General features: G+C 41.8%; 1 protein-coding gene across 2 annotated transcripts in view; it reads left to right on the top strand.

Annotated features, from left to right (window-relative positions):
* The window catches only part of PTPN14 (protein tyrosine phosphatase non-receptor type 14), a 180,376-nt gene that overhangs the window by 82,376 nt on the left and 75,544 nt on the right, over positions 1-22,456 (top strand). For both annotated transcript variants that reach the window (XM_047076841.1, XM_047076842.1), the window contains exon 3: positions 2,839-3,008. In XM_047076841.1, the coding sequence (XP_046932797.1) occupies positions 2,839-3,008 (170 nt within the window). The remainder of the gene's footprint in view (positions 1-2,838; positions 3,009-22,456) is intronic.

The following is a 22,456-nucleotide window of genomic DNA, read 5'->3' as shown; positions in this document are numbered from 1 at the left end:
TGACTGAGCCACCCAGGCGCCCCTGAGTTCAGTGCTTCTAAAACTGGTTATTCTGGCCTCTTAGGTAGGAACTGTATCTTCCAGGTTACCTGCCTCTCTCAGCTCTGCCTTATGCTGGACACCCCATTTCTTGAGTAGTAATTTTGTAGTAATATAGTTACTCCATTGGGTAAATGCATGGTAGCTCACTCAGGTAGTCTGTGTCCTCGGGGGGGGGGGGGGGGAACCAAAACTCTTTTTTTTTTTGGCAAAATTGATTATAGGATGTTTATGCATTTAATGTGGACTGTTTCTAATTTGAATGTTACTAATTTGAGTGACTGTTGTAATTTGAATGAAGTATGATCATGAAATTATACCCTCTAATGTCAGGACTGCTTTTAGTGAAAGTTAATAAATCATGGCTGGCCTGTTAAGCAACTGCAAAGCTTGTCCCTTCCTTTCTCCACCCAGGCTTATAAAAGGGCTTCTTTTCCAAAGAAAATAACTATTACGTAGCATGTCACTGTTTATATATATTACCTCATTTATTATATGCAGACTCATTCCTAGCCACCCAAAATGCAGTGACATACCCTTACACAACACTGTGTCCATTTGGAATTCAGTATAATGCAGAACTGCCTTGAGCCCTTTTCAGACGGTCTGTTAAGTACCCAGATTACCTCATTTTAAGGTTAGCTTAAGCCTACATCATAGATCCCCTAGGACAGCGTCAGAGCGATGTTCCAGTGTCCCATAAACACCTGTAAGACTAAAGCACATCTGAGCGGAGGGACAATTTTGTGATGATTTTGCTTCTTACATCTTTTAGGTTTTTATGTTACTTACGGGCCTTCCAGCTTCTACTCTTGCCTGCTTTTTTTCATTTATCTCCAGGTAACCTCTATCCTCTAATTCTGTGGTTCATAGGCATGCCAGGAGTGCTGATGAAAAAGATTTCTTGAGGCTTGCCTGCTTTCATTTACCGATGGTGACGATGATTGATAATGATAGTAGCAGCCACAGAGAGCACCATTCCCGAAGCAGTTAATTTACACGTGCCATGCGCATAGTGGACAGACACGATGTCCCTGATACCCCTCACAGCCTGTGCATGATAGCAGTACGACCCCGTCTTATAGATGGGAGCTCTGACCCTCTGGAGCCTCAGGAATTTGTATAGGGTTATTAGGACAGCGAATGCAAGCGCCCGGAGGTGGGTAGACTTCACAGCTCGTCTTCTTTCTACTCAGCCGCATTTCATTTCTTCTACGTCATCAGTCACCGTAGAACAACCACCAGGCTCACCAAAGCTGGGAAGTGAACAAAATAGGGTCAGAATTCAGGCAGTTTGTCCAAGTTGATGGAGCTATAACCTTGGTTCTGTGTGTTGGCATTCTGTTGCTCAAGGGATGCATAGATTGCTTATTTGAGCTTGCGCTTTAAAACATCATGGAGTAGGGGCGCCTGAGTGGCTCAGTCAGTTAAGCATCTGACTTCAGCTCAGGTCATGATCTCATGGTTCGTGAGGGTTCAAGCCCCATATTGGGTTCTGTGCTGACAGCTCAGAGCCTGGAGCCTGCTTCGGATTCTGTGTCTCCCTCTCTCTCTGTCCCTGCCCTGGTCGTGCTCTCTCTCTCAAAAATAAATAAAAACGTTTTTAAAACATCATGGAGCAAAGCTGGAGAAATCATTGCTCCCATCTGAAAGTACATGCATTTGAAAATATCCTTGAGAGTGTTTTGGTCTGTAGCCTTAAGTAGGCAAGGACATGCCTGGTTTTCTAGGGAAGTCAGAATCAAGACTTCTGGTACAGATTTTGGTAGGGTTGTGGCAGGGATTGATCTGTGATACCGCTGATGGGACAGACAGCTGGAGTGGGAACATCAGCACAAGAATGCCTTTGGAAATTAAACATCGAAATGAAAACGTTCTCTTGAAGGCAAATTTCCAGGTGTGCTGTAAACTGTGCTAAGCTATAATTGAAATATAAAAGAAAATTTCAAAAGCGGTGATCTATTTTTTGGTGATTGTTGTGCTAATCCTGAAATCCTAGTGTGAATTAATACAAAGACAAGATTGGATGCATAAAAGTACCTGTTTTAATCATTTAGCACGTTGTTCAAAACTAAACTGGTTGAGGCTTCAAGTGTAAGGGTGAAAATCTTACTTTCATCTATCAAATCCCACCATAATCTGCCAAGAACAGCCACCAGGGGCTCCCCTGGCAGCTGCGAAGACATCCTTCCATTCTCAAAGCTTGATATGGGGGAGAGATTTGCTGCAGTTCATGTATAATGAAGTGGTCGAGGCTGATGTTTTTGAAAGTACTTCATTAAAACTCAAAAGGAGTGAATCAATTTTCCGTTGAAATCTGGTACTGTATGGAAACATCCTGCAATGTGGAAGCTTTCATTTGGCAGAAGGTTTTGTCTTAGGAGTTGAGTACCAAGTTACTTTGCAGCAGGTGCAAGAACTGTGTTTGCCTTTGCCAGCATGTTCCACGTGAGATCACGAGGCATTCAGAAGCCACAGGAAAGTCGGCCTTGAGAGCGTAGGAAAAAAGCCAACCCTGTCCCCACCCCTGCACCCCACCCCCTTCCCAAATACCGGTGCATCAGTACCCACATGTACCAACAGCAGCGATGGCTATGGATACTATATCGGATAGCCCCTGTGGATTGTGTGCATGTGGTTTCTTTTGGCCTGTCCTAAAGTCAGAAAGTAAATGCTGGATCCTCGTGTCCAAACTGGGAAACCAAACGTGGCGTAGGGCGTCAGAGTCTTGCTCTCCTGTGCAGTCTTGGGGGTACCCCTGATAAACATAGACTGATGCTATTTTACTCTTTCGTCTAGACACACTACTTTGGCCTTTGGTTTCTCAGCAAGAGCCAGCAAGCACGATGGGTGGAGCTGGAGAAACCTCTGAAGAAACATCTGGACAAATTTGCTAACGAGCCTCTGCTTTTCTTCGGAGTCATGTTCTATGTGCCAAATGTGTCATGGCTTCAGCAGGAGGCCACAAGGTAGGTGCATTTTTTTCTGTGTTGTGCATAAGGGCGTGGGTCAACTGTGAGGCTTCCGATGAAGTAGATGAGCTGGCTGATTTGGGGGGTGTGTAGGTGTAGGTGGGTGTAGTGGGGGGGAGGGTGGAGTAGTTGGGGATTGTTTACCAGTTGCTTCGCAGCTTTAGAATCGTTGTTTGAATCCGTGGTGCCAACCCCGGTGGTTCCCTATGATACTAGTCAGGTAGCAGTGATCCTGAGCCAGTAGAGCATTGTGTCTGGCAGCATAGAAGGATTAGTTGGAGTCTATGGGTAGAGTAGATGGGCTAGAATTTAATAAAGAATTAACCATCTACGGGGCGCCTGGGTGGCTCAGTTGGTTGAGCATCCGACTCTTGGTTTCGGCTCAGGTCGTGATCTCACGGTTTGTGGGTTTGAGCCCCGCATCGGGCTCTGTGCTGATGGCATGGAGCCTGCTTGGGGTTCTCTCTGTCTCCCTCTCTCTCTTCACCTCCCCTGCTCGCTCACTCAATCTCTCTCTCTCAAAATAAAAAAAATAAGCATAAAAAAAAAAAGAATTAACCACCTAATACTTCTTTGTTCTACTCTTGCCCTGAATATGCTCCCAAGCAAAATGTAGCATCAGACTTTGGATTTGAGGATTAAAAACATAACTAATGATGGGAGCAGAGTTGAGGAGAATGTTGAGAAGGGTGAGAGTTTTGCTTGTCCTGGGTCATAATAGGAGGAGACAGGGAGCCATCGGTAGAGAGGAGACCTGGGATTGGTCCCACCCTCCTGCTCATTGGCTGTCTTGCCTGGAAGAAACCACCTGCCATCTGTGAAGTGGTATTTTTCCCTTATCTGTAAAGTGAGGGGTTTGCATGTTTCTAAAGTCTCATAGTCAGTGATTCCATGAATGAAGCAGTTGGTGTTGGTTGGTGTTAGTACGGTTCGCTTATTGGTAAGGGTTTTCCATTAAAATATGCGGAGGGGTTGTCTTCTCGTCAAATGGTTCTTTCTGGTAATAAGGAGAATTACATCAAGCTTCTACTTTCCACGTTTTTCTTGGCTCATGGCATTCAGAGTACTAGGAAGCAGTACCAATAACACACTGCAAAGTAGGAATATTGTATTTGATTATTGCATGTGTGGTTTCTTAGATTTAAAATTTTTATTTTATTTATTAAAAAAATTTTTTAAGTTGATTTGAGACAATGAGAGAGAGAGAGAGAGTGTGTGTGTGTGTGTGTGTGTGTGTGTGTGGAAGGGGGAGTGGCAGAGAGAGGGAAAGAGGGAATCCCAAGCAGACTCCACGCTGACAGTAAGGACCCCAACTTGGGGCTTGATCCCACGAACCCTGAGATCATGACCTGAGCCAAGACTGAGAATCGGATGCTTAACTGACTGAGCCACCCACGTGCCCCAAGATTTGAAAATAGGAAGCACTTAAAATTTTTATGTCCATTTTAAGGTGATAGTTTCCATCTTCTTTTTTTTTTTTTCTTTTTAAAATAAAAACTATTGTTAAATAGGTGGTATTTCTGTCAGCAGAGGCCATGAAATAGCTCACAGCCTGACCAGAAAACCTGTGTTCCATCTTTCAGGTATCATTCATTTGAAGCACTTGGTTGGAAACTGTTGTGCACTGTTTTCTGTTTTTTTTCACTTATGTAGTTTCTTTTCTGTGCATGAAGTTATTAACTCCTCCAAATGGGACAGTTTCCACTGGCTTCTGAATCTTCCTTGACTACTTTACACAGTGTCGGGAACACGGCATTAGGTTAATAAGTACTTGCTGATTCATGGCTCTTGGACTGTGAAATGCAAGGCAGTGGGTAACAAGGAGGAAACGCAGACTATAAATTAAAACATATTGGGCAAAGTTCAGTCTGTAGGAAAAAAACGAAGTGTTGTTACTCTAGACAGACATATTCTGTAAGGTCAGTTGTTAAGGAGAAGAAATTGAAATAAAAGGTAAGGGACTCAGAAATTGTCCTTTATGAAGTTAAAAAAGGTTGTTTAAGCTTAGAAAAATGAAGGCTTAGGGCCCCTGAGTGGCTCAGTCAGTTAAGTGTCCAAGTCTTGGTTTCGGCTCAGGTCACCATCCCATGGTCTGTGAGATTGAGCCCCACGTCGGGCTCTGCACTGACAGTGTGGAACCTGCTTGGGATTCTCTCTCTCCCTCTCTCTTGCTCTCTCTCTCTTGTGGGGGGGAATTCTATGTTAACTCTGGAGTGCAAAATTTGGGCCAATAATAAGTGAAGTGCAAGGAGTTGAAAGACTTTGGTTATTTGGCTCAACATAAGAACACAGTTTCTAATAAGTAAAGCCATAAAAAGGTGGCACAAGCACACCTATAACAGGGTGAGTGCCCTGGTTTATGGAAGTGCTGTGGCACTGAGTGGGTAGATGGGGTGGTGTCTTGGAGAGGAGACCGCCATATTGGGTAGGATGTTGGACTAGATCAATGGTTCTCAAACAGACCAGGGCTTGCTATATTGTAATTACCTGGAGCATTTATTATAAATGTGATTCTAGGGCTGTAACAGAAGTCTAAATTGAAATGTCTAGGGCTGTGGATCAGGCGTATATATTGTTTAAAATAAATGATATTCTTCGGGTGGTTCTGATTTTCATCCCGACTTGGTAATTAACAAATTAGTTAACCTCTAAAGCTCTTTGCGGTTTTAGATTTTCCAGGTAAGTAAACTTAATGCCAGATTATTTGACTGTCAATATTTGCATTCACAAGCTGAAACAAAAAGTGTTTTAAATCTCAAAAATTTGAGTTATAAAGTAGGAATTTTGATGGTAGGGGTTATTGAGACTGGAGATTCGGTAGGACTTCTTTCCTTTTCCTTTAGAATTTCTTTTTTGCTCAGTTAGCTTGGTTCATTTAAGATGAACTTTGATAAGGAGAGAATGAAATCTTTTCCAGCCGAGGTTTTTGAACCAAACTCTGTTATTGTCATTTGATCAGAAAAACTAACAAAGAAAACAAAATGTTGAAGGACATTTTTTAGGCTTAAACATGGAACTAAACTGTATATGTGTTAGGTATGACCTTCTCTTTATGGCAAAGAACGTTTAAAGTTAGGAGCTAGGTTAGCATGAGGAGTTGGGGGTTTTTGGTTTTGTGGGGTTTTTTTCCAGCATTACAGAAATTCTTGTTGCTCCAAGGAACCCTAAAACTGGAATGTGCCAAGGGACATCAGAGCAAGTGAAAGACTTTAGTTGGGGAGATGAGAAAATAAGCGAGAGAAGTGGTGTAAGTAAAGAAAGGAGAATTGATGGAGAAGGAGGAGAGAGAATGACATATACTTGGGAAGTGACCCAGGTGTGATTCGTGAGCTGTACCATGGGTTGTAGGCATATAGACTGGAGTGCAAAGGAGCCCTGGTTTGGACAGAATGACATTTTAAAATGAGCAAGGTTCCTGGGTTTGATGTTGGACACAAATAAATGAGCTGAACTCAAGGTGAAGAATGCTACCAGGGCTTCTTAGGAGCCTGTGGGGATCTGAGCCTTCTTGGGAGGTTTTAGAAGCATCAGGGTCCAAACTGAATACTGAAACTGTCTTCCAGGCAGAGCAGCCAAGGAGAAGCAGCGGTGATAGGGCAGGATTCCAGAGGAATGTTTCACAGAAGGCCCCAACAACATGCATTAGGAGCGGGTTAGTGACTAACTCTTAAGCCATTTGCTGTTGCCCGTGTTACCAGGCGTCTGAGGTGGAGATGTGCTGCACCTGGGATCTGCAGTGTCTGACACAAAACAGTTAGTCTTTGTGATGCCCCGCAGAGTAAGATATTTGCATAGATTAGAAATAGGAATCCGTCTTTCACTGTGGGCAAGCCCTCGGAGGAGGCAACCATTCAGCCATCTGTGCTTAAAAAGTAAGCCTTTGTCTGGAGCCAACCAAACTCGTTTTCACCCAACACATGTTGGCAAAGGTTTGGCTACTTCTATTTGAGAAGAAAACAGGTTCTATAGCATTAGTAGGGCCCGGCCATGTCTTCTTTCTGAATAAGGAAAAAGAATTTAGAATTAGCACTCTGGTTGTTTGGGGGGATGGGGTGTTTGTGAACGCACATATCTCAAGATACATAGCAGTGGAAGGAGGATGTATTTAAAAGTTTGTGCTTCATTTCTTGTCCCCAGACAGTTCCACCCTTGAAAACTTGCAGGTTAATAGAGTCCTGGGAACAGCACAACAAAAATTTGAGAATGATGTTGATTGCACACTGTTCAAGAAGGTGATTTACTTTCTTCAAATGATCAAGTCCATATTTTTTTAAGTAGAAAACTGAGAAGCTCTTTTTTTTTTTTTTTGACATTAATTTTGACGAACTGTGTCTCGTCTCATCTGGATATGATTTTCGGAGAACAAATGTCTTCATAAGAGAAGGAAACCTGCCGAGGTACTATGATTGAGTTGGAGAAGAAATGGACAATTCAAGCCCTACATTTAGGTGATACTTGAACAAGAAGGCAAAAGATATCAAAAGGAGAATTCACATAGGCATACACATGGAAGGAAAAAAATCTCGGTATTCTTACAGAAGTGCAAAAAAGCTGATACAAAGGACACTAGTAGACAGATGGAAGATGAGTCATGAAACCATAGGAATTAAAGAGATTAAGACCAGGGTTTGTTAGCCCCACTCCAAAGTCTAAGATACATTACCTTGGGGCTTTAAAAATGTTAGTCCACAGTTAGTCCACAGTTAGTCCAACAGTTTTCTGCTGTTCAGTGAAGGGACTCTTGCTCGCGATTCCTCTCTCCCCATTATGTTCTCCTCCTGACTCAAAGGAAAGATTTTTGTAATGTGTTTTAATGATTTGCATAGCAACGGGCTCAGTATAAACAGAGGGTTTCAGATTTTTCTGGCCACAGAAAGAAGAAAGATGGTTTGTGAGAGGTGGAGAAATTCGTCCTCAAACAGAAGGATACTTAATAATAGCAAGGGGAAGCCAGAAGAGTGCTGGCCAAGGTTACCGCTTTTAGTTTCGCTCTGGGGTTTTTCCAAGTCTTCTCTCCAGCGAGGAAGCTCCTGTTTAGTTTTTTTCAATACGAAAGAGAAAATGTTGAAAAGAGTAATTTTTTTCAGGGTGAATTTAGGCTGCAAAGTGTAAGTTGCTGACCCTTCGGTTTCTAAAATTTTTAATTCTCAGACACTTTTCTTTCACCAAAACATGTTTGTCTTTGCACTGCTCACTGTTGAATGGTACATTTGCATGGTGCAAAGAATCTTCTGATTGTCCTGATGAAATCAGATGACCTTTCCTTCTTTTCCAGGACAGGTTTGTAGCCTGCCTGTTGGGGGGAGGGGGGTGGCTGCCCACCCTCCTGGCTGTGTAGAAGCAAAACCAGGAAGCCAGTGCTCTAGCCAGCACAGCTGCTCCCCTCGCCAAGGACAGGCTTAGCACATCTGGTACATCTAGTGGATATTCCAGGGCTGTGGGACCTGTTCCAAGCTCCCTCTGTCGAGTGAGTGCTTCCTCTGTGTTTTCTGAGCTTCTCAGCCTCACTAGGGCTCCCTACTTCTAGGCTCATGGTTCTTCTGTGCAGCTTCTCAAGTACTGGTCCATGAGGCTGAATGCTAGCCCGCTAGGTTTGGCTTCCCGTTATTATCAAAAGGACTTAGGAAGTACTCGATCTCTGCTTGGGCCCATATAGGGCATTCTTCAAGGTTAAATGAAGTTCCTGCCTGGGAAGAACTTGCTGGACGAGATGTCATTCCATTAACTGGGAATAAATGCCCACGTTGAAAATTGCACTGTTTAGGTACTGTAAAGAGCGGGGGGGGGGGGGGGGTGCGTTTCTTCATGACGGTGAGTGACAAGGGAGTTAGGTTAGTAAGTTTTTAGACTATCATGGGGGCTCTTTCCCTCCAGTTACATATTTGGGCATATGGCATTGATGGCAAAGCCAAATTAGTTGAAACCTTACAATTCCCATCAAGGCCAAAATGGTATTTTGATTTTTTTCTTTAACTAAGTTTCAGGAAGTAGTTCCAGTGACCTTACAAAAGCTTTCTTCACCTTTCCTTTCTTGTAAATACCAGTGCTGTCCCCGCTTAGGCTCTTGCAGTGCGCCTTGAGTGCTATTGTAAACAAGTCAGCGTTCACCCAATGTTTAAAGTGTCTCTTTTAAAAGCTCTAATTATGGTAATGTTTCCATTTCCTTTTACAACACCATTTATTTTGTTCCTCCGGTTCTTTGAGTTCTTTTATTATTTTGAAATGTCATTTTAATGGCTATTTAAAGTTTGCCCTTGGGCTGGGAAATAGGGACTCCCTTCAAGTCAGACTTAAGATTCAGCATGAGTCCGCCTTAGATAATATAATTTGCTGAGAATGGCAAATCCTCTTCTGGCCAGCTCCAGCTGGTGAATGGGAACTTGTTTTCTCTCTCTCTCTCTCTCTCTCTCTCTCTCTCTCTCTCTTTCTCTGTTGATAGTTGAGAACAGAGTTGTTTCTGCCAGATATTTTAGATATTTTAAGATGCCATTGATACTAGGATTTAACCTTAAACATTCTTCTGGGTGGGTAATGTATCGTTTAATGGGATCAAGAGAGGAAAATGGCTGTTTGTAATAAGCAGAAAAGTCTTGAAGGGAAGAACTGCTCCCCAAAAGATTAGTTGATGAAAATGTTAGTTGTCATTTGCACTATTTTGCATTTCAACTATTATGAAACACCTTTCCCTGTTAGGCACTTTGCCAGTCAGAGAGAATGTGAAATGTACACATCTCCACAGTCCCCCTCTTTTGCAAAGAGCTGTATCTCCAAGCAGCTTTTAATTTCATTTCCATGTATTTGATTTATTGCAGTTTGAGTTTGGCCTTACAGCAAACGTTCCTGACCCTACATACCTCCTGGAGAAGGCTTTCTCACTGTTTTGGTGAAAGCCAGAGGGCCTGGCAAGACTCTTTCAAAACCAGGGCCAGCTTCATGGGCCTGTGACCTGTGCAGTGAGTTACACAGCCCTGTGCTCAGAAAGGCCGTTGCCCCTGGCTTAATGCTCTGCTGGGGCCCTCTTGGAGTTGCTAACAATTTTTGAACCACGGACCCAGCATTTTTATTTTTCACTAGACTCTGTGAGTTATGTGGCCAGTCCTGCCCAGGACAGTGTCCTCCTTGCATCTCTATTCATTCTCTTCTTCTTGTTTTGTTGTTACCTTGTTAGTTGTTACTCTTGTTTTGTAGTTACTCTTAGTTAAGGGTGGATCTGGGTCTACAGTTACAGGTGTGATCAAAGAGAAAAAGTAAATTAAAAAAAAAAACCCAAAACCCTGCCTTGGAACAATAATAAAATTTTCGCTATCTATGCAAATAAGAAAATAGAAACGTGACCCTGGTAACCATTTCTGCTCCTGGACGTGACTCACTGGAAAATCCTACAGTCTGTTATAAAATAAATTTAATCTCCTATAGGGAAGCTGATTGATGAGTGCCTCTCATTCCTCAACTAGGATTTCTTCATGGTTTATTGTGAAAAAAGGACTCTGCAAAGTTTATGTGTCTCTTAATTAAATCAAGAGTACGCCTTAGCCACTGCTTCATTGTTCAAGTCTTCCAGATACATGGAGCTTCTTGTCCAACTCTCTAACCCCCATGCTCCAGGAAAAAGAGTTTGCAAGATATGCAGGGATGTTGTTAGCTATTTAGGCAACCTACTGCCACTAGAAAAACAAAGTGTAGACAAATAAAATGAAGTTAACACATAAACATAATCTGTGGTTTTGGGTTTTTTTTGTTTTTTTACTATTCTTTCCCTTTAGGGGAGAGAAAATAAATAGTAATAAAAAGTCAGAATATTTTAATAATATCACTTGACATTATTATTCATTGTAGGTGTCCTATAATGAATGGAAAAATCCAAATTTCAGAAGGAAATAGATCAGAAGTGTCATTCATATTTCAAAAGAAGCCTTCATGGAATTCATGGAATGCTAGGGTTCTTTAATGCACCTGACATTTGATTTTCACCCTTTACAAAGCAAGATGTACTTATGTATGTTTTAATCATTCGTAAAGCAAAGTTTCCCCCAAATAGGTGAAGTAGAATACCCAAAAAACCTTTGCTTTTAAAGTGTTAAAATTACCTCATTTGCAATCATAGGTTAATGTGTATTTGATGATGTATCCTGAACTTTTCGAAAGCAAACAAAAATCATGCTCCCATTAAGCCATTTTGAAAATAACTCAATTTCTTTTTTTTTTTAATTTTTTTTAACGTTTATTTATTTTTGAGACAGAGAGAGACAGAGCATGAACAGGGGAGGAGCAGAGAGAGAGGGAGACACAGAATCTGAAACAGGCTCCAGGCTCTGAGCTGTCAGCACAGAGCTCGACGCGGGGCTTGAACTCATGAACCATGAGATCATGACCTGAGCCAAAGTCAGACGCTCAACCCACCGAGTCACCCAGGTGTCCCCCAAAATAGCTCTTTATCAGAGTTACACTGCAGAAGACTGAGAAAGATTATACATTCAATCCATGAAATAACAAAGATTTGTAATTGAGCATAGATTAAAATTTTAGGATATTCTTTTTTGGGTTTTTTTTTTTTTTGCCTTTTTTTCAAAAACGGAGTAGAACATGATGATCACAAGCACCAGTGTTTACCTTCAGCTGAGGGGTGGAGAGAGGGGAAAACAAACAGAAGCTATGGGAAGAGGTGTTTTGTCATGTCAAAGCATGCCAGCTATGCTCTCTGGATTTTTAAAAGACATCCACTTCCTTATAAAGGATTCTTAGGATTTGTAGGGGTATCATTACAATGGGTGGGATTGTGAACGGTGTGTTCGTTTCAAAATGGGTTTTTGAAAATCTTGGGAGGGGAGGGGAACCCAGGGAGTCAGTGCTTCAGAATCCTTTGCTCTCCCTTTTTCCTGGAGTCTCGGCACCAGGACCTTGGGTCCGGGTTGAGTGGGTGGGGAAGGGAGAGGGAAGGGACAGATATGGTGTTTTCGTACATCACAGAGGCCCCCAGTGCTTGAGCAGCAGCACGGTCTGGAAAGCACAGGATCCTTCATCGTGCTTTATGGTGAGGCGGTTGTCTTACCCCACCCCAGACTTGGAAACCTCCTCTGTGGGGTTCTGTGGGAGAATGTAGTTTGCCTTCTGTCACCTGATATCATTTCATAATAATAATGATAGCGGCTAGCGTATGTGTGAGGGGCTGCACTAAATATCTTAAGTGATTATCTTTTTCAGTCCTCACCGGAACCTATGAAGCGGGCACTGTTATTATCCTCTAAAGAAGGATTGTGTTTCTAACAGAAGTTTCATTACTAATGAGTAGAGATTTCGTCCATCAAATAAAGGGAATCTTTTACGTTCCTTTGCCAGAAAAATACATCTGTCCATATGTGCCCCTACTCCCCAGCATTTTCCAGAGCAACAGGGGGTTTAGTCTCCACCGAAATGTCAGCAAAAAAACCCAGAGGGCTGAAGTTCCCGTAAGGTCAGAGATGGTAAACGGGTACCATGAGGGTTGATTTGGGTCTACCAGTAGGTTTTGTTTCACCTGGCCATTTTTTTTCCCCAATTGGATTTGGAGGGGCGCCTGGGTGGCTCAATAGGTTAAACATCCAACTTTGGCTCAAGTTGTAATCTCGCGGTTTGTGAGTTCGAGCCCCGCATCGGGCTCTCTGCTGTCAGCACAGAGCCCTCTTCGTAAAGTCTGTCTCCCTCCCCCCCACCCCTCCCCTGCTCGTGCTCTCTCTTACACAAATAAATAAACATTAAAAATTGTTTTTAATTGGATTTGGATGCCTTGTGGTAATACAGGCATATGCTATATGGTTCACCCCACTTCCTGCACTGCCCATGGTGTTACAGTTGACGACATTTGCTCTCTTCCTATGACCTGACTGGTCCTGTGGGCATTTAGACTGTGGCCACTGATACTTGGTCTGTCTGTATAACTTGAAGTACTTGGGTCAACTCATACCTTCTCATTGGCCCAGCTGGTTTTATGCCACTCAGCATCTAGCTGTCCTACCACTTTGGCCACCTGCCAGAGACTGTAGCTGGATATGGGCGTATCATTTCCCTTAAGCACTCATTTGAAAACTTTGTTTCTGTGTAAAATCACTCTGGGGTGCTAGATTACATTGCCCTGTACTTTCTGTTCTGGAGATGTAGCTCAGGTTTTTCGGATTTCCTCTCCTTATTGCTTTCAATATCTGCCTTGTTCTGATTACCCATAAATGATTCCATCCATCAGAAAGGTACCAAATGTTCTGTAGGCCAAAAAAAAAAAGTCACTGAAGTCTTAAGCAAACATGATCTCTTGAAGAAAGTGTCGTTTGCCTCCTATCAAGACAGAGCAAGCTTTACTAGAATATAGTTTTATATCTAAACACAAAACACCACGCATTACAGAGGCGAGGTGTTTCATTTTAGAGAGGAAGAAACAGAACCAAGGAGATAAAGGGACTTTGCCCGTGGTCACACAGCTTAGTGACAGAAGCCCGGCTCTTAATTTGATACTGGAACGGTTTGAGGTGAACCAGCCAAACATACATGGCAGAGTCCATGGATGGGATTTACTCAAACTTCCAGAAAGCCTCTGCCCATCTTCCCCTCCCTTGCCCTGCAACAGCAACGACACACTGGGACTGGAAGAGATGAGTTTTGTCAAAAGGAAGGAAGTAGTTCAGACAGAAGAAAACAAAGGGTAGAGGAGAACAGGCACTTCTTTGAATGGAGTCGTTTAAATGGTGAGCATTATGCAGAGATTGGAACTAAGATGGGTCTTATTTAATGTTGTTATCAGTCATCTGCAGCCCTGGGCACAGAGGGAAAGTGCCAAGCTGCCAGGTGACACTAAGCCCTTTAGAAGAGTGGAAAATTGAGACATTGGAAATAAACAGTAGAAAGGTGTCAGCAAGTGTCACGTTACCAGGTGCGACTGTGAAAGAATGATACTGCTTTCTGGTGCAGTTTGGGAAAGCAGGAAAGCAAGCGAGCAGGAGTAATCATAGGGGGGACATGTTGCAACACGTTTCATTTTACCCCAGCCGAACTCTCTTTCAAGGTCAGCCCGTCAATCTTAGCCTGCAGCTGGGGAGAGAGAGTAGACCTTTCGCCAGCATAAAAATGTGTTACTGTTATGCAGAACAAAGCCCGGCAAATTTTACTTAAATTGAACTAAAAGCAAGTCAGACACATGATACTTTAATAGGAACTCATGGAGATAAAACAATGTTAGAAACACATGTTTTTGACTGTGACAGATGTTTTGAAGGAGGTAGTCAAGACATTTATGATGATAACTAAAGAAAGGAACCCGTAGTTCTAGGGAAGACTGGAAAAGTTCAGTAATTTGGATCCTTGAAATAAAGGACCGACTGTGGATCCTGATGGAAAAATTTGAAGGCAGGTTATGTATCTGCCAGACTGTGTTGTATATTTAAAATGATTGATGGAATCAGCAAAGAACTGATATTTGGTCTAATCTTAAAAAAAAAAAAAGCTGGGGATAAAATGTAGTTTAATAACAAGCTACTATAGTAGGGAGATATTTGTTTCTTGGTCAGGCTTGGTAAACTCAAAATTTACCTGCTGTGTTTAAGGTCAATCAGGAAATGATATCAGCACAGCTTCAGAAAGCCCCTATCAGTGTGTTCAGTGCATTAAAGCACCTATCCAGAGTGTGTTTAAATAAAAAAGATCTGTTAGAGGGTAGTGACAGATTGCTGCGAGCCTCAGAAAGTTGTGCAGGTAGGTTATCAATCACCTGGAAGAAACAGTCCTCGCCCACGCTACCTGGAAACTTACAGGGAGATGCCTTCTGGGAAATGTAGTTCAGCCTAGTCGCGTTGAGCCATTACAGTACCACCAAGGGGCTTAGTACGTAATCGATGATGAACAGAATCCGTATCACGGTTTTAGTAGAAACACTATTGAATCCCCAGTTGGTACTGACTCCTGAGTTCCAGAAATCAAAATTAGCCTCAAAAGGTAATGATGTTTTGATGTAGTTGAAGATAACTTCAGATTTGTCCCTTATTCTCTGGGACACCTCCCAAAGGTGAAGCTGCAAAAAGTCATTTAAACAAAAGCTGTATTGTTATCATAAATGTATGTCCCCAGGAAGGTTCTCCACCCTCACCCCAGTCCCATACATACAAGGGAGCAGATCTAATCCATAGAGGGCCCAGGCTGGTCCTGCTCACTGTGCTGAGGTTATCAGATGAGTGTGAGCAAAGAGGATAAGGCAGGCCTGGCCTTTGCAGCCTCACAGATGGTCAGAGCAGCTGTTCAGGGTCTTGAAGCCAGGCTGGCTGCAGCAGGAGGGACCAGGCCGACCTGATGCTAATCTTGCTGTACTTGTAACTTGAAGAGGGTGTAGTCTGGAAAAGATAAACAGATTCCAATTAAAGATTACTTAAGGAGATGATGGACTCTTGGTGAGTGATAATTATTTGAAAAAAAACAAAAAAACAAAAACAGAGCAAAACTAAGAAAGGGGAGCCCATTGATTTCTTTAAAGGCGGTCCTTTGCAGAATGGCCCGTGGCATTCTTTAAAAATGCAGATTCTTGTACACCACGCCTGACTTCCTGAATCGAAATCTGGTTTTATCTTGTGCCCCAGGTGATTCTTACACTTATTTAAGTTTGGTGAAATGGAATGCAACTATACCTCGATGTTCTTTCAGCAATATATGGTGTTTTGGGTTAGTAAATTCAGGTTAGAAATGCTCAGGGTGGATTTCAAGGAACTGGGGAAGAATGAAAGAGGTGCAAAGTCTGGAACATCTGGTTTAGGCTGAGAAGCTTAGAGGATGGATGGCGTGGTCTTCTTTGTAGAGTACCTGGGCATCTTCATGGGGTCCTGAAATAAGCAAAATGAGGATCCAAGATTTTGCAGGAATTTTGGTCAGTTTGTATTTCCTCTACTTCAGAATGTAGCATTTTAGCCTTTTAATTAGTTAAGCTTTGGTAATGCATAGTAGATTATACGTAATATAATGTATGGTTTACATACATATATAAAAGTTTAGGGATATATTGTGCACGAATTTAGCGTCACCTGCATCTCTAATGAAAGCAGTAATAACAGCTGGCCTGAATTATACTACACTATGGACCCTAGAACCTTAAAAGGGACCGTCTTCCACAATTTCCCCAGGCTTTGACATTGTAGACTTACATTTTTGTTCATGTTTCTTTATTTACTTTTGAGAGAGAAAGAGCGCTCGCGCACACCTACTCACACACAAGTGGGGAAGGGGCAGAGAGCAAGGGAGACAGACAGAGAATCCCAAGCAGGCTCTGCACTGTTGGACAGAGACTGATGTGGGGCTCAGACCCCCAAACCATGAGATCATGACCTGAGCCAAGATCAAGAGTCAGACATGCAACCGACTCAGCCACCCAGGTGCCCCTGTAGACTTCATTTTAATTAAAAAAAAAATAATAAGAATTGTTTAAAACAGAATTCTGTACGTGGGTTTCAGTAATTCTCTTGCCATTCTCTGGTTTGTCGATTTCTACTGCATTTAGTTAAATTAAAGATGAAATAGGTAAGTTGAGAAACAGTTATAAGATCTTTTCAACCAAATAAGTCTAAACTTGTGAAAACATTGAAGTTTCTTTTCATGATCAGTTTTTAAAATAGACATATCATTTTCTAGACTGGTTCATTGAATCCTTTGATTCCACCTACCAACAAGAAGCACAATATATTTAAGTACAAAAAAATTTTTAATGCAAATTTCTGTGACTGCCTCCTTACCACACATCAAGAGATTTTGTGTTGCTTACGCGTGCACACACAACGCCCCCCTGCCCCATGATTTTGTGATGTCCTCCTTGTTAGGAGTGAATGCATTATCCTGAGAGCTAATATTCTGACAATCTTTCACCCACAAAAAATTCCATGGTTATTTTTTTTTGAAAAGGCTTGGAAATCGTTTATCCACAGGAAATGGGAAAATACCAAAGATAGGAGAACAGTATTTTTTATGTCTGGTTCATTTTCAAAAGGGGTGTCACAAATTATTTAACCATGACACTGTAAAGTAGGCATTTTTCCTTTCCTATTTAATGTGATTATTTGCTAAATTGTAGCATTGTATAATTACAACTGCAATACCATTAGAAATGCATTTAGAGCTTTGAACGTCTGTAGAAGAATGCTGAGTTGACCTACAGAGATTCTTATCCATGGCTCTCCAATACTTGCATTTTACCCAAAAGCACATAGACAAAATAAGTCTAAAACATTTTACCCCTCCTTACCCTTGACTCAGTATGTAAGTAATTGCATTAGAAAGCATTCAAATGAAAGAGGGAATCAATCTAGCTTTCTGACCATGGGGAATGAAATATATATATATTTAATTGTCTAGAGTGGTATTTGCTGATATGGTGAAGGAGGCTCATTTGGGCATTGTACAGATTCTCTTCTTACGATTTTCATGTAAGAAGCACAGGATTTTGTCATGATAAAGGACATTACAAATCATCAAATCTGGCTCTTTATGAAACCAGCCCGATCAGAGCTGGAGCCAAGCAGCCCAGGCATCTCCGTCCAGAGCGGTGCCCCATGCTCCCATAGCCTCTGCTGGACACAGTCCAGCCCCTGCTGCACTCTCCCACCCCCAGCCACGTCCAAGGACGGGGTGTCTGCTGTTTGCAAGAAGGCCAGTCCTTCTACCTTTCTTCTGGATTCTCAAAGCTTTACCCAGGCTTACTCCAGTTTCCCATAATTTTCAAGTATTATGCTTTTCGTATCTGCTTCTCATAGATTCCTCGCCTTCTGTTTTCAACCATGTCCTTTTTTCTATCTTAAAAATTAACCACAGGGGCGCCTGGGTGGCTCAGTTGGTTAGGCGTCCGGCTTCGGCTCAGGTCACGATCTCACGGTTCATGGTTTGAGCCCCGTGTTGGGCTGTGTGCTGACAGCTCAGAGCCTGGAGCCTGCTTCGGATTCTGTGTCTCCCTCTCTCTCTGTCCCTCCCTGGATTGTGCTCTATTTCTCTCAAATACACATTTAAAGAAATTAACTACAAAATACTTATACTTCTATATGTTTATACCTTTATGCCTCCTGATTACTATTGTATATCTCTCTTACCTTTAGATGTCTGGGTTTTTTGCTTGTTTTCTTTGAAAATTATGTTCATCATCGATTTTGCTCACATTGTTCTCTTGAAGGTCACCAAAGGACACCCCCACCTCTGAACCAGTGGCCTTTTCTTACTCCTGTTCTCTTCACTCACGTACAGCTCTAGACATTGAGAGCCCACTCCCTGAAATTCCCTTTCTCCTTGTTTTTTCGTGCCTTACCCTTCATCCAGTCTCAGGCCTACTGCTTTTCCTCTTCTAATCCCCAGTTTGCCAGAACTCCGCCCTTCTAAATAATTTTCTCTTTATATATGGTCTGCAGTAGACCTCAGTCATCTTCAACCTTTAGAAGTAGTTTCTGACATGTGTGTCTTCATTTCGTATTACCCACATTTTACTCTTGATTTCCTGCCAACAGGACATTCATTCATTCATACATTGAATATCTACCCTGTACAAGGCACCAGAAGTCTACACAAAATACAACCCTTTTCTCCAGGAGCCTGCATTCACATGAGCCCCTCTGCCTTGTGTTGTATTCTTGCTTCAAGCTCTTTGGGTGATGATGACAACTACCGTTTGTTGATCATCTGTCTCTATACAGGACACTCCGTTCACTCTATTACAACCAATCCAGAAAGGACAGAGCCACAAAGATAGACGCGGATGAACTGTTTCCACCCCCCACCCCCCCCCACCCCGTTACTTTCTCTTGACCTTAAATTGTTCTCTAAATACCCCATTTTTCTCTGAATGACTCTGATACTTTTACTGTCACAAACTGACGATTAGAGTCACCTGGATGCTCCTTCCTTATCTCATTTTTTACACTGGGCCTGACCATTCCTCCAAGCGCTGGTAAGCCTTTCTCTCGGAGTCACATCATGACCTTCTACACCAAGAGTCATTTTGTTGACCAAGAGTCTCTTTGTTGAACCTTAACATACAGTCCTGTGCAGAAATCAAAGTGTGCAGCTCAGTGAATCTTTGCAAAATGAATACACCTCCATAACCAGTTCCTAGATCAAGAACTGGAACATCACCAGCACCTAGGAATCCTTCATGTTCCCTCTCAACGTCTGTCCCCCAAAAGTCATTAGTATCCTGACTTCTAACAGCATGAATTGGTTTTGCTTTGAATAAAGCAATAAAGTGGAATATCACATGTGTTCTTTGGTGTCTTACTTCTTTGATCAACATTTTTTGAGACTCGTCTGCATTGTTGTATGTAGTTAAGAGATTGGCCATTTTCAATGCCGCATAATATTCCAGGACAGGAATATACTGTGTTAAAAAAAAAAAAGAAAAGAAGTCTTAGTGATAAACGGTATTCTTTTGGTTTTAGGCATACATTGTAGTGATTTCAGTGTTTTTATACATCATGAAATATTCCCTATGAGAAGTCTAGTTACCATCTGTCACCATACAAAGTTATTGCAGTGTTACTGTGTTTCCTCTGCTGTATGTTACAGCCCCATGACTTACTTATTTTACAGCTAGAAGTTTCTGTATTACATTTTGCTCATCTTACTGTTGAAGGACACTGGATTGTTTCCGGTTTGGAGCCATTAAGCACTGTGATGATATTTACGTTTCTAGTACATGTATCCAGGGCATCCTTGTACACATCCGCGTTCTTGCATATGGCTTCAGACATGTACTCATTTCTGCTGAACATGTATATGCAACTTTTACCCAACAGTTCTCCAAAATTTGTATTACCACCAGCAAAATAAAAAGCACATTTTAAGGCCGAAAAATTTTAGACAGTTGACCTTGGTTTCCTTTTCCTCCTTGTATTGAATTCATCATTCATTAAATATGTATTGAGTACCTATTATGTTTGAGGCCCTTAGGCCACATCAGTAAACATAAAAGCAAGCACTGTGGCACTTAGTTGCAGATCAATAGGATTATTGATCTTTCTTAATAGTAACAATAATGATCACTAACATGTATTGAGTGCTTACTTTGTGGCAGGGCACAATTCTAAATTCTTTATATGTATTAAGTCATTCAGTTCTTGCCACAACTATAGCGTTGGCACTGTTAGTATTCTGATTTTACAGAATATGAAACTAAGGCACAGAGAGGTTGTGTAACCTGTCCAAGCTCACAATATGAGTAAGTGACAGAGCTGTGATTTGAACCTATGCAGCATGGCTCCAGAGTCCACATGTTTCCCACTATGCTGTATCATATCTCATTTAAATCCATTCCAGCCACCTCTGCCCCTACTTCTGGCTTCAAATATGGTGACGTGGGAAAGAGCATAGGCTTTTGAATCCAATAGGCTTGGATTTGAATCCTGACTCTGTCACTTACTCTCTGTGTGCCTTCGGGTGAGTTATTGGTCCTTCCCAAGACTAGGTTTCTTCATGAACAGAGGGATCCTATGAGGATTAAACTGGTTAGTAAGTGGAAAAGCACACTTCATAGTGCCTGACACTATTCCCATTATTTTTTGGCCTCTTGTGTCTCTACCACCCATCTGCGTTATACGGTGTGTATACTGATTCTAAAGCATCCTTCTTAAAGGCTGTTTTCATTATTTTCCTTCTTTTGTCAAAAATGTTTCATGACTTACCATTGCCTGGCAGGTAGAGACAAACATACCGGGGCATTTGGAGCATTGCAAGACTACATCTTCCTTATTGCCTTCTACTTCCTTCCTTCCATAAACCTTTCTGACTTGTCTGACTGGTCCATTCAGTATTTGACACCCTGGGCTTCTCAGTCCTTCTTCTGGTCTTTGCCAGTAATTGACGTATCTCCCTTTTCCTTTTTCCTTTTGCCTTGGAAGCCTCCTCTGCCTTCTGGACTCATCTCTGAGTATTCATTCAACTCATTTATTATTTTCTAAGTATAAGGAGCTCTGTAGAATACAAAGTGGCACATGATGTCACTCCTGTCCTGAATGGGTTTTCCAGTCCATTAGGGAAGATTTAGATGGTCACATAAAAATACCCGAACGACAGGGTAGTGTATGATAGGTACCTACCAGGGGTATCCTTCATGGGTGAAGTGGTAAGGGGAAGCTTTGGCAAGGTATCTTAGGGTTTTCCAGAGAAACAGATCTAACAAGGTAACTGTATCTATATCTAATCTCTGTATCTACAGAGATTGACTTCTTTTAAGGAATTGACTCACATGATTATGGAAGCTAGCAAGTCCAAAATCTTCAAGATAGTTCTGCAGCCTGGAGACCCAGAGAGGAGTTTTAGCTTGAGTCCAAAGGTGGTCTGCTGGCAGAATTCCCTATTCTTTGGGGGAGGTCAGTCTTTTTTTAATGTTGTCAAATGATTGAATGGGACCCACCCACGTTATGGAGGGTCATTTGCGTTACTCAAGGTCTACTGATTTAAGTGTTTATCTTATCTAAAAATTACCTTCACAGAAACATCTAGAATAATCTTTGACCAAACATCTGGGTAGTATGGTCCGGTTAAGTTGACACATAAAATTTACCATCACAGGATGTGTCTGTTGAATTGAGCTTTGAAGAAGACATTGGATTTTGATAAATGAATCAAGACTATTGACAGAGAAGACAAGCCAGGCCAGGGTCCGTAAGCCTGCTCCCCACCTCACCCCCCAATAATACACAAAGAGTAAGTAATTCTCACGAGCAGCAGGGGCTTACTGATGGATAAAGTTGGGAGGTGTGAAGGAAGAACATCCTGAGGAAAGGAAAATTGCAGTGTAAAACACCTCATGGGTGTTATAAAATGTGGTAGAAAGGGCGAAGTGTAGCAGACAGAGCCCTGGAGTTATATTTTAGCTCCATCCTTCACTCCTTGCATCACTCTGTAGAAGCTGACTACCTTCTATGACCCCGTTTCCATGTATATAAAATAGAGATGATGAAGTTTATTCCTCCCTTCTGCCAACACAGGCATATATAATTGTCCAATTATATTGAATCAGTGTGGTTTCAGCCAGAAATAGAGAAGACTGGGGGCCAGCAAATTTGCATTGCTATTGGTACCCCTGTTAATTTGCTGTGTGACCTCAGGGAAACCAGTTAGCTTCACTGTTATCTCTTTAATCTGTTAAATAACATCTCCTTTACCACAGCAGAATTTTCATATTTATGTCTTAAGGAAATAATTAAATAATTTTGCATACAGTTTTGATTTCTTGGAAGAAATAATTTTTTGAAGGACAAGATTTTCTTGTTATTATTGGGTCACAGGTTCCTGGTATGAAGTCTCGTTCTGTGTCCTGGAACTAAATTATGTAATTTCTTCTTTAGAGTTTTAAGTTGGTGATTATTAAGGAAACATGCTACCTTCCAAATCTAGAGTACCCAATATTTTCATTATAAAGGGATCAGTTTTACTTTTTCTTCTCATTATAAGACCCTATGTTTTTAAAA

Source organism: Lynx rufus, unplaced genomic scaffold (assembly GCF_022079265.1).
Source record: "Lynx rufus isolate CCGP_SWC_20201006 ecotype Redwood Valley unplaced genomic scaffold, mLynRuf1.p SCAF_15, whole genome shotgun sequence".
Lineage (NCBI taxonomy): Eukaryota > Metazoa > Chordata > Mammalia > Carnivora > Felidae > Lynx > Lynx rufus.
This window is presented reverse-complemented; position numbering and strand designations above follow the sequence as displayed.